The sequence below is a fragment of the Heliangelus exortis genome, chromosome 11 (genome assembly GCF_036169615.1).
Source record: "Heliangelus exortis chromosome 11, bHelExo1.hap1, whole genome shotgun sequence".
NCBI classification, from domain to species: Eukaryota; Metazoa; Chordata; class Aves; order Apodiformes; family Trochilidae; genus Heliangelus; species Heliangelus exortis.
This window is the reverse complement of record NC_092432.1, coordinates 17,678,187-17,690,649: the sequence shown is the minus strand read 5'-3', so window position 1 is coordinate 17,690,649 and position 12,463 is coordinate 17,678,187. Positions and strand designations below refer to the sequence as shown.

At 34.7% G+C, this 12,463-nt stretch overlaps 1 protein-coding gene across 5 annotated transcripts in view; it reads right to left on the bottom strand.

Moving 5' to 3' along the window:
* Nucleotides 1–228: 228 nt before the first annotated feature.
* The window catches only part of LRRC49 (leucine rich repeat containing 49), a 39,784-nt gene continuing 27,549 nt past the window's right edge, over nucleotides 229–12,463 (bottom strand). For all 5 annotated transcript variants that reach the window (XM_071755024.1, XM_071755023.1, XM_071755022.1 and 2 more), the window contains 6 exons: nucleotides 11,009–11,160; nucleotides 9,168–9,405; nucleotides 8,009–8,194; nucleotides 4,066–4,175; nucleotides 3,227–3,380; nucleotides 229–1,341 (listed from right to left, as the gene is read on the bottom strand). In XM_071755024.1, the coding sequence (XP_071611125.1) occupies nucleotides 1,135–1,341; nucleotides 3,227–3,380; nucleotides 4,066–4,175; nucleotides 8,009–8,194; nucleotides 9,168–9,405; nucleotides 11,009–11,160 (1,047 nt within the window). In that variant the 3' untranslated portion in view covers nucleotides 229–1,134. The remainder of the gene's footprint in view (nucleotides 1,342–3,226; nucleotides 3,381–4,065; nucleotides 4,176–8,008; nucleotides 8,195–9,167; nucleotides 9,406–11,008; nucleotides 11,161–12,463) is intronic.

Genomic DNA, 12,463 nt, shown 5'->3' with positions numbered 1-12,463 from the left:
ACCTGTATATGAACACCAGCCATGGGAATCAACTGGACTTGTTAGCAAGTTGCTAAACTCAGTTTCTGGACAGAAGTTTGCAAGATGCTTACACCTGAAGTTATTGTACTGGGCTTTTTCTACCTATTCACAGCCAAGTCTGGGAGCAAGTTGTGCCTCATCTCTTCATGCAGCTTTAAAAAGTCTGTTCTCTGCACACAGTACCTCTTAACAGTATCTGTGAAGGGCAAAGGTGAAGAATTTATTTTTATTGACCACAAATGAAATTTTCACACTGTCATAAAAATATAAATTAAAACTAAATAGTAATCATCAGTGTCCTCATCAGATGTAATGCATGAATTTTAGCTCATTTGACTGTGGCAAACCTCAAAATTAATAATATAGTAATCAAGAAACAAAACAAAATTATTTTATTATCATATTTTAAGAGCACAAAAAAATAAAGCTTACTTAAGTATACTTCAGATTCATTTCTTACCTATAATAATTCATACAAAATCATACAAATGAAATTGAGGAAAAACACTTGAAATCAAGTTTGGGCAACTTGTTGAGAATTAAGTTGATTAAATGTTGATTTACTAAGCATTGTGATAGCCATGATATGAAAACATGTTCTATAATCTCACAAATTAAACAACAATACTAAGTCTTTATCAAGTTCATGGTGTAAAAATAATTTATTAGCTTTTGCTTATTAAAAAAAACCAGCTACTATTATTGATTTTTTTTTAAACTGCAGCAAACAGTCAAAAAGGTGGCAATTGAAAAGTGTTCAATAAAAAGTAAGGCAAGCAGAGTTTAAATCTGTTCTTCAAAAATCAATGCCAAAGCACTAGAAAAACAAGACTAAAGGAAAAAAAAATTAACAAGAACTTAGTAAAACATGACAATCATCAAGTCACTCCCATGCTACCTCATCACTTCAGCCAAGGAAGCTTTGTTAAAGCAATATGCAAGTAAACTTCCATTTCAAAACTATCAAGAGTTAATTAAGATCTGAAGGCATCCCCTTGTGGGAGGTAAGGGACGCATGCCATAGTGATGGTAATTTTATATTCTATTGTTTTAAGTTTGCAAAACAGCATAAAATACTGAAACCAAAAGCCTGCAAGACAACAAGCCTCAAGTCTACTGTTTTTGATCAGTGATCCGCTGTAAGCAGAGTTTCATGTAGGAATTTTTATTGCGTATTTCTATCACTGCATCTCTCACAAGCTCAATGAACATCTGAGGCCAGAGCTTCTGCAGCGACTCATTTTTCATATTGATGTCAGCAGCTTCTTTCACTAAGTTTTCGACGTATGTCTGGCAAAATGTTTTTCTTTCCTTCATTTCCTGCAAGGGAGAAGCATTACACATTGTATAAGACAAAGGACGAAAATGCTAAATAAGAGCAAACCCAAAAAACAATGACAAAAATTTAACAAATGAAAGAAAATAGCAGCTAGTCAGTAAACCCACACTTCTTTCTGGTGGTTACCCGTTCTAAGTCAAGTCTTTTCTGTGTGGCCCAGATTCTTCATATTTATTTGATAATTTGAAATCCACTTTTAAGTAGATTTCATGTAAATATCTTTTACAGCATTGCGATTTTTTTTTTGGTCTTCTGGTATAGCGGTGAAAATTTGGAAAAATTAAGCACCAGACTACGTTGATTCCTCCTCACTTTGCTTTCCAGCTTTTTATAGCTATAAGCACAAAAGCTGGAGAGTAAATGTTCATCTACCTGCTCTAGCAAGAGCTAAGCATATTGTCACAGGAAAAATCCAATTTGTATCATTTCCACAGGTGGCCTGGTGGACTCTGGGAAGTACATGATTTCTTGTACTTTTTCAAGTAACCTGAATCTTCATAAAGATAATAGAAATAATATTGCATTTTATGCAACTGTATTAATTCATTTTTCTATAGTTTCTATAAAATACAATAAGCTCTGAACAGTAAGTTACACTGGTGCTAAGTATTTAACTAGTTTGATTTATGACATTTAAATACAGAAGTTTTCTTAAATGAATGATAAAGCAGAGAAAATACATTCCAGCTGTTCCATCAACTTATTCAATCACATTTATTATGTTGCCTTCCTGCTGATGGGGAACTGGAACCAGCCTATCTTACTCTCCTTTTGTGGCATCCTCTAATATCTGCTGCCACATATTTAATGCTATAACAAAGGAAAAGGTGTGAAATGCTGCACTGGGAAAATAATGCACATATTTAGAAAACTGCACAAATACCAAGTTTATTTTACTATGGTGGCTTGTTCCATGGCAAAGGGCTAGAGGAACACCCCACTGTCTTACTCTTTGCCATTCAAAGTCTTAAAAGCTACTAGCACAGATTTTTGAAACAAGATTTTCTTAATTTCATCTCTCCACACATGCAGTCACTGACCCTTTTATGGTATGGAACCAATATAAGAAAACCACAATGCAGTAACTGAATTAAGTGTTCAATGACCTTGAATTTAATTTCTTGTACTAGAGGATTGAAAAATTTACACATCATCAATAAGCACATGTGGGAGGACAAATGTGGGAAACAAGGTGGCTACAGGTCATCTGAGCACGATGACAGCTCAGAAGAGAGATTGTGGCTGAAAGAAGCATTTATCTTTGCCCAAGCAAAAGAGCAGATCAGAAACACAAACTAAAACAAGCATAACTGATGCATTTGTCTGCAACAAGCCAGCTTGCAATTTTATTAATAATTAAACCTAAGACATGCCCTATACATTTTTTTCCTGTAGGTCATTTAAAACCTAGGAAACAGCTCTTTATTACTGCAGCCTGCACTATTTCAAGTCGTATGTGAAGGTGTTCTTCATTTTGGGATAAACTTTTTGACTGTCTAATTCTATTAGAAAATTCTAACATGTGCAGTACACATTTTCTTTGTAAAATAAATGTGCTCTTTTCTTCTATTTTACTAAAGCAGGTACATTTCATTACAAACACAAGGTGTGTGAGTGAGAACATATTTCTGACATTGCAGCACTGCTCAGGAAACACTTCACCAGAGACAGAAGTGGACCATTATCCAGCATTCTGGCATAGATCACTTAGATCAAATGTTTCATCATACATGTAAATCTGGTAAGCAGTAACATTTTGAACCACCATTCTTAATAGCACAACTGAAACCTAATAAATAAATTCCATGAGTAGTAGTCTAAGGTTATATAATACTGGATGAAAGTATTTTGCAGTAACACACTTACCTCAAGCTTTTCCAGATACAAGTCCTTTGTCATGTAATTCAATGCAGCTCGAGTTGAGCTTTCCCCTCCATTTCTTCTGTAATCACTGCTTTCCTCACTCCCAGTCCCAGGTTTCTTTGTCTTCCCCTCAAGCAGACAATGGCACTGCTTCCTCCTGTGAAATTTTGATAAAGAGATTTACAGTCTTAATTACTGGAAACTTTTTATTAAGTGCAGATGTTCAAGTGATTGTTTTTTCTTCTTTTCTCCCTTTGAGCATGTAGCTCACAATTTTCCAGGTTTATTACATCAAGTTATTCAAAATACATATTAATCCAGATATTCCTCCTTTATTTTACTTCTGCACGAGTGACCTTTTGACATATATCTCACAACATCTCCTAAATAGGAAGTCTTGTGTCTTAAAATTTCATTATTTATGTATCTCTAAAAGACTCAAAATGTGGGGTTTTTTTAAGCACCTTTTTTCTTAAACCACTAACACTTAAATTTGTTAACTGCTATAGTCACTCACTATAAAACACCCACTAAAAAGTTAGTCTTTATAATTTAAATCCACAATCTTCACCTGTACCAGTACAACTGAGAACTAAACAAGCAGTAAATTTGCACACATGTGCCTTTTAATCTTATTTGGTAGACTTCACATCACTTCTGGGAAAACCTCTGGCTACATGAATCAGGAGATGCTAATATTTTTACAATATGCAGAGAAACTATCTTCTGTAAGATATCTGCAAAATACTTATCCTCTTTTCTAGAAAAAAATTGTCACAATAGTGTGCAAAGAATTAAACATTACGTACTGGATAAATTCAGTTTGGTTCATTGCACATTACCTGGACTCTCCAAATAATGAAAGCATTCGATAATGAGGCAGCTCAGATGATGCTACATATGCCAGAATGCCAAAGAGCTTTTCTGCTATTACAATATCATTCTCAGTAACCTGCGAGGGAAGTGAGAAAAGGGGAAGAAAAAAGAAGAAAGTTAAGATTAAAAATTGGCACATTTGTATTTCATTACATATGGGCATTGAGAATTAACTGGAATTTGTCATATAGAACACTGCACACAGATCTGTTACAGGCATATCTTCAAAATAGCCATTTGCTTTTACTGGCATTTTAAATGTACTTTAAAAGAAGCCAAAGGACATACTTGTGCTTATTCCCTGTAATTCTGAAAACTTCAGTGTACACACCTGCCACCCTGTGCTTCTTGATAGCATTCATGAAAAGAAGGATTTTCCTTATGATTTCTTACATTAAGTATCTACAAGCCAGACACACTAGCTCTGCTCCATACTGCGTGCACTTAAGGTCTACTGGAAAATTCCTGATGAAGTCATGCTGGAGAATTGAAAAGATTCTGGGCATCCACATATGAAAAGATAAGTTATAGTCTCTCTTATTTTGGCAGCGTCATAGAGAAGGCTTTATAGAAAAAGAGGTTTAAGAGGCGTGGGGGAAAAAAAAAATTAAAAAAAAATATAAACAACTTTTCCCTGCATTTCTCACACTACCACCACCCTCCACAACACCCCCCCAAAAAAAAGAACCAAATGTGTTCCTCCATTATACTTCTCTAAACATCATGCATAATATTGTATAAATTTTAAGTTAGACATCTCTTCAAACTGACTTTCAATGGTTGAAAAATTTTCTGTATTAACTTCACATATTCCAGTTTTGTTAAAACAGGATGGAAGGGGTTTATTTTTCAGTGGTAGTTGTTATTGGTTTTTGTTTGTCTGGGCTTGTAACCTTTGGAGACCACGGCCTGCATCTCTCCTGCCCTGACAGCCAGACTATGAACTGACTTCAACTGCCAAAAGTTGCTGGCACAGTTTCCAGGATCCTGGCTTTCCAGTGAGTGAAGAGGAAATCTTTATGATCATCTAAGTCTGACCTGGATAACACAGGACAATGAAATTCACTCAGTGGCTTCTTAACTTCTGGATGGAATTTAATTTCTGTTCATCTTACAATATCTTTTTGGAAAGCAACCTATTATTAAATAACCTTCAATACTCACAATATTTACTAAATACTTCCAGATAATTTTTCTGCTGTGTATCAGTCACATGTGTGAACAAATTGAAAATTTTACCCAAATTCATATAATATTATTAGATTTTTGTGTAACTTTTACAGACTATGCAACCTACTCCTGCCTAAAGTATACTGCAACAGAAGATCTACAAATCTACATATCTACAAATTCAGCAGAGAAAACATAGGTCAGGAGATCAGAAATGTAAAATTTATTCCATTTTTACAGTGTTTAGATTTGCTCATTTTCACTTAAATAAGTCTTTGTAGCCTAAGAGAACCTTGCTAAACACTCTGCTAAGAGATGTGGGGTCTCAAACAGAAAGTAGAGATAGCAGCTCGGGAAACAAAGACCACAGCAGGCAGAAATATCTGCTGGAGAAGTAAGTGATTTTAATGTATTTATTTATGCTAAGAGAAGCATAAGGATCGGGTCAACAGAGACAGCATGCTGAATACACTCTGTAGTTCACAGAAACTCATGTTCTCTATCTTACTCCCATACATTGTTTGCTCCATTAATCACGAAAAGGCCGTAACGGTAGCACCGCAGCAGTGCACGGCTCTAACGCCTGCCTCTTGCCAAGCAGAGATCAGGCACCAGCCCAGTAAATGGGAGGCATCTGTTACAAGGCATGCCATCCCACTTGGTGTAAAGTGTTTTGTAATGTTTAGTAACTTAAAACCTTGACAGTTCTTCATTAATCAGATTACTAGCACTGGGAAAAAAATTTGGTGTCTCTCAATAAGGAGAATTTGCTTCTTCACAGTTAGTAAGTGTAAGAATTTGACAACAGAAAAAAAAAAAACATTGTTGTGGAAGAGATTAACTTGCAGGTTCTAGCCTGGCACGTAACTGCAGTGGAAGAAGGATGGTTAAGAAAATAAATTTCCTTTTATAGTTTTTAGGGTTTTTTTTAATGTTTAAAACTGTTAAGAGTTATGCTATGTATTCAATTCAGAATGCTTTTACTCCCCAACTACACCTACCTCAGACTGTCAGCATAATAGTCTGTACAAACACACAAAAGTGATAATCAGAATAGCAGAATTGGCACAATTCCCTTCCTGTCACCTGAAACTATTATTTAGGGCTGATCTGATGCCTAAGAGCACATTTCAGGCGTTTTTAATTTTTACAGAGGAGTGGGATTTTCTATTACTGCTTTTAAAAGATAAGGTAGCATTTATCTGCAAAGCTGGATGCCATGACTGTAGACTAATGTAAAACAGCAATCTGAGTTCATCTCTTTCTCCTGCTTGGCTATGACACATCTCAAATTATTAAAGACATGAGGAGAAAAATTCTGAGTGCACATGGTCTGGCTGGAATGTTTGTTGAGGACAAAAATGTTCTTCAGTCATAAATATTTATGAATTGATATACATCTCACACAAAAAGCAAGCCTTGATCCACATAAATCCATTTACTAAATTCATCGCCAAGCGCTATTAAATTAAGCATTCCTTCAGAGACTGAATTTGCTGACATTAAGATCATAACAAAAGTCTATGTAAATAGTTGTCTTAAATTCTTTTTTTTCTTTCCTTCTTCGTAAAGAGAGAACAGGTAAGATTTATGTTTACCATGCAGTAAAAAAAACCTGAAAGGAGGTTGGAGACAGAGGGGGGTTGGGCTCTTTTCCCAGGCAACTCTCAGCAAGACAAGAGGACACGGTCTCAAGTTGTGCCAGGGGAGGTTTAGGTTGGACATTAGAAAGAATTTCTTTACAGAGAGAGTGATCAGACATTGGAATGGGCTGCCCAGGGAAGTGGTGGATTCTCTGTCCCTGGAGATATTTAAAAAGAGCCTGGATGTGGCACTCAGTGCCATGGTCTAGTAACTGCAGCAGTAGTGGATCAAGGGTTGGACTTGATGATCTCTGAGGTCCCTTCCAACCCAGCCAATTCTATGATTCTATGATTCATAACATCCCTTAAACTTATTTGGCATTTAAAATGTAATGTACATTCAAGTAGTGTGTTGCATTACAGCTATTCTTCCTTCCTTTATGATCAAAGCCCAAGTATAAATCAACCATTTTATAAAATTATTATTTTATATGCTTGAATACATTTACTCTCCATTGAGGTAGTGGGGAATAAAAAGAAAAAAATATCAAGATAAGGGTACCAACTTAGTATTTAGACATAAAACACAAAACCAGCATAAAACCACATACTAACAATCCTATACATAGGAAGCAGAGGAAAAAAAATGTAAAAACTTTTCATGTGATAAGCTTGAAGAAGAAAATACTATTTTAGCCATACTTTATAACAGTAGTAAATATCACATACTGTAAACTACTATGTCATCGTCTAATCACAGATTTCTGCAGAAGTATTCACTGTCATTCTTTGAACATAATAAAAAAGTGCTTCTTGAAATGAAGTAGGATCATGCAGTTATTTAATTTTATTTTTTAGACACACATGCCTTCAGGCTCATCTCAGCCACTCAGGTACAGATTGGGACTGTTCTATGCAATTGAATAACAGTACAACGTTATAATTGCAACTACGAATCTTACCAACTTTGCTTTTTGTAACACTGCAGTTGCATGCACAGCACAAGAAATTACATGGGCAAGCCTACTAAATTTTTTCCTCCTAATACTGAAAGGACAGGTTCTGCTAATTTTAGTAGCAATTCATCTGCTTTTTAAAAAACAGTGCTAATTTATCTTGTGAAACCAATAGTAAGAAGGAAGCAACACTGTCCTACCTTCACTCCATTTATCTTCTGTAGGTTAAAATGGTTCAGTCTAAACAATACATAGTATTTCCACAAGGTGAAGTTGACAACAGGATTCCCCTGAGGATCAACTGTCAGCTGTTCAATGTGATGCATCTGGGCTAATGCATTGAACTGCTGCAATGTCACAAGATTTGTCTCCTTAAACTTCAGGTGCTTAAAAAATAAAAACAAACAAAAACAACAGTGTCAAAACACTATAAAAAAAATAAGGGACCAATTAAGATGGAATACAATTATTCTTGTTCTGTGAACCTCAACTTCTAAAACCAAATAAATGTTCTCTGGGTCTGAGGAAGCTACTGAACACACTTCATTTGAGATCCTTGTGGCAAAACACATCAATGTATCAACCAACTGGTGTATTACATGTATTTTTTAATGTCAACACTACAAGCCCTCAAGCACTTTATAAACCTCTGGGTAACAGCACTAGTATTTTAAATGTTACAAAAAGCAGTAACACCACCACAATTAAACAACTGAGATAAATTTGTCTGAAGTCGCTCACAAAATCAACTCAAGCATGAAGTTTTGTTATATTTAAACCTTAGAAATATGGATGGACCTCAAGAGGCATATCATCTGAGTATTAATTTGCTTTATGTATATCACAATTATTTTACTATTTCTTTTAAATGAAACACTGAAGAAAAAAAAATTAGTGCTAAAGGGACATCTCATGTTTTGCTCCATCAAGAACTCCAAGGAATTCCAAGAGCTGTACTGATTTACCTGGCTATTCCCTTTGAACTGTACCTCTTTTTATCCTATCAGCTAATTGAGCTTAAGAATCACAACCCAAATGAAGATCCCCTGATACCAAGGATTGATAACAATATTGTAGAATAGTATTACTGTATAATCAGCTAGACCAGAAGAATTAAGAGAAATAATAACCAGCAGGGAAAAAAAATACCATCATGCATGATAATCTACATTAATGTCTTGATATCTATAAAGCAGCAAGGTAAAGTTAATGTTAAAGGGTAGCACCACACAAATATGGCATTCACCAATGTTTGTGTTTATATAAAAGCACCCAAGGCTGACCATGGCAAATTAAGGTTCTATTATAGAATACACACTCCATAACTCCTCACACAGCTGAAATCTGAGGCGTTCTTACCGCAAAATTAGGAAACTTTATCTTCAGTTTTGGTAACACTTGAACAATTTCATCGAACTCAATGAACATAAAGGAGACTGTGACAATCATCCCAGCTGTTTGAACACTCCAGTTTCGGTCCAGGCACTCCAGTGCTCCAGCACCATACAAGCAAAGAGTGTCTCCTTCTACTTCCACTAAATGAGACTCAAGAACAGACAACCCTTGTACTGCACTGCTAAATATTGTATCAAGAGATCTGTAGAGAAAATAAAAAGACAGTGATAATGAGATGACTTTGAGCTAGTAATATCAGTCTGTTGAATTATAGTCCTTTCATTTACCAAAACACAGCTGTCAAACATGATCACATTTCTCAGAATTCATTCATTTGCAGTACCCAATCTGGTTCAAAAACATTAATGTCTGGAAAATCCTCTTTCCACCAAGTAAAACTGCAAATGTTCTACCTCTCAGCAGAAAGCCTGTGGGTGTATTTGAGTGGGACAGGGAGGCAGAGGGGTCTGGGGGTGTTGTGAGGGAACTTAACTAAATTGCTCATATTTAATAATCTGTTTAACAATTATAACTCACGATGCTAACATAAATTATCTGTTGTTCTAGATATCTAAAACCAACTTAAACAACGCATTATTCAAGCAAAGTCACCTTCACATTCTGTTTGATATATGAAATGTAAAAGTTATTACGTGATTAATTCCTTCAAGAACAGGCAGCTGGTAAAATCAATCCAAAACAATGCTCACAGTAGTGAGCAGTTATTTTTATTCTTGCAAAAGATTATCATCCTTCCTCAAAACCACATTTTATGTTATTTGATCAGGATATCAGGAGACATTAGTCTGGTTAGAGATGGCTCCTATGGCTTATTATCCTTGTTTAATCCTTTATTAACAGGGATGAATATGTGTTTATTTTAAACAATGTCAGATTTCCAATTCATAAGAGCAATTTTCAACTTAAGCAATATGTATGTTCTCATCTCTCTTATTTCTAACATGATACACTCAAGCTGACCATCTCTGAAGTGCAGAGAGAATTCATGACAAGCACAAACCACAGGTTTGGAAAGTTGCATAATGATTGTTAGTATTTTTTAATTTTTTTTTTTAATACCTTCCTAGTACTTCTTGAAATTCTGCTAGTTTAGTTTTATCCATTTCTAGACACACATTGTTCATTAGGTTCTGCATTTGGTTTTTAAACTATAAAGAATGTCAGCTGGCCACCTTTTAGATAAAAATAAGCAAGTCAAAAAGTTTATAAAAAACCAAAAAAACAAAAACCAAAAAACTAATTCAAACCAGCAATACAAAAATAGTCTTAGGAATAAGAGTAAAAAAACTGCTATTGTTAAAACAGGAAGGGTATTAAAGCAGTCCAATGAGAGAAGCCACTATTCAAAATAAGCACAGGAATTCAAAACTCAGTTTTTGAAACCTCTTGATACAAAAAGAGTTTATAAACATTTGCCATGTTCACATATTTTCATTTTGTTCATTTCAACTACAAACAACAATATAAGCTATCAAGGAAAAGAATAAGCTTAAGAAGGCTCAAGAATTAATATTTAACATTTCTGCAAACACTTAATTGACTTTAAGTCCTCATTTAGTAACAAGATCACATAATTTTTTAAAGCTTGCACTCCTTTAGTCAGTGAGTTGCTGCTGTAGGTACTGATTACTAATGGTCAATAGGTTTAATCACAAAATAAAACACCCTGTCAGGATTGATCTGGCTGTATTACTGTTGATGACGAAATACTGCAAGATCTCAGAAATGAGAAGTAGTAACCTGGAATACATGACATGAACTAGAAGTAGTAACCAATAGAATACCTGCTTTCTTCAGGAAATACAAATGCAGCACTGCCATTGATCTGACAGGGCTCATCATCTTTATCTTGATTTAAAGAAGCCACAAGAGCAACTCGATTCTGCTGTATCTCCCACTGATGAGCAATATTACAAATGGTCAACCGTTTCTTTTCCTGAAACAAGATAGAAAAGTCATAACAAATTATAACAGTGCAGTATCTACACACTTCTTTATTCTCTAAGAAAGATGCTGATTAATCTAAATCCTTTAAAAGTCTTCAGTGGAAGAAACAATAATACCAGTTTGTGGTATGCACGATAATCAATGCATCATTCTAATGTTCTTTTGCCAGCACATTTCACAAAATAATGGAAACAAAAAAAGAAGCATAATAAACCCGCAACTTGTTAAAGAATGAAGTTAATTAATTTATTTTGGATAACTACAGAAGTTTAACTTTGACAGTCTGCAGGTGCTTGTAAGAGTTCTCCCACAAAGGAGGGCAGATTGCTCCTACTTTCCTTCAGGCTGCTGGAGCAACCCTAGCACTTGAGCTCAGGCAGCTCAAATAATTGCAAAACGCTCTGGACGAGGGAAATAGTCATCCTCTGAAAATACAGAAGGTGATTTTTATAGACACAGAAAATGAAACTACCTTCATGACAGACACAAGGACTTAATGTAATATTATTACATAATATTTGAATCTAGATCTGTTGAAGTCATCATTATGTTTTAAACAGGTCTCGACAATGGAAGAGTGTTTCAAAAGTCTAATAAGGATAAAAAATGCACACTATTCAGATGTACTGATGAATATTTTACTTCAGTTATATGACATTTTTGATTGAAGCAACACACTTTTTAGCTTCACGTTGCAATGATCTCAAATTATGTCTAAAAAGATATTGGACTAGGTAAATCCCTTTAAAAAAAAAAAAAAGTATCACTTGAGTATAACCTAACCACCTTTATCATTATCTTACCAGTGGTAATAGCCTGTCTCATATCATAATTTAAAATGTAATTGTTTCAGGCTATTTTGTAGGCTGATTAAGATACAAGAAAACAAAACAATATTGGTAGTATTTAAAAGACTGTATCAAAAATCCTGTCACAACACAGAAGAAAATATCCTGTCATAACACAGAAGAAAATATTTACAAAGGAAAGATAAAGAAAAATAAGTAAATTGTGCAAAAGATAGTGGTATTTGGCTCTTTTTTATTTTCCTGTTTCACCTAAATATTTGAAAGTAAGAAAGAAATCTCAATTAAACTATAAAATCTACAATTTGTTGTTGAAATATGAGCAACAATAGCACTGAACATTAAAAATATGATCTTTTTTCTAAGGAAAGTTTCCACTAGCAAAATGCACTGAGAAATCTAGGCCATCAAGAAAAACCCTCTGCTATAAAGACACATTATATCTATAGTTATGCACATGAACTACAAATCAACACTTCCAATAAA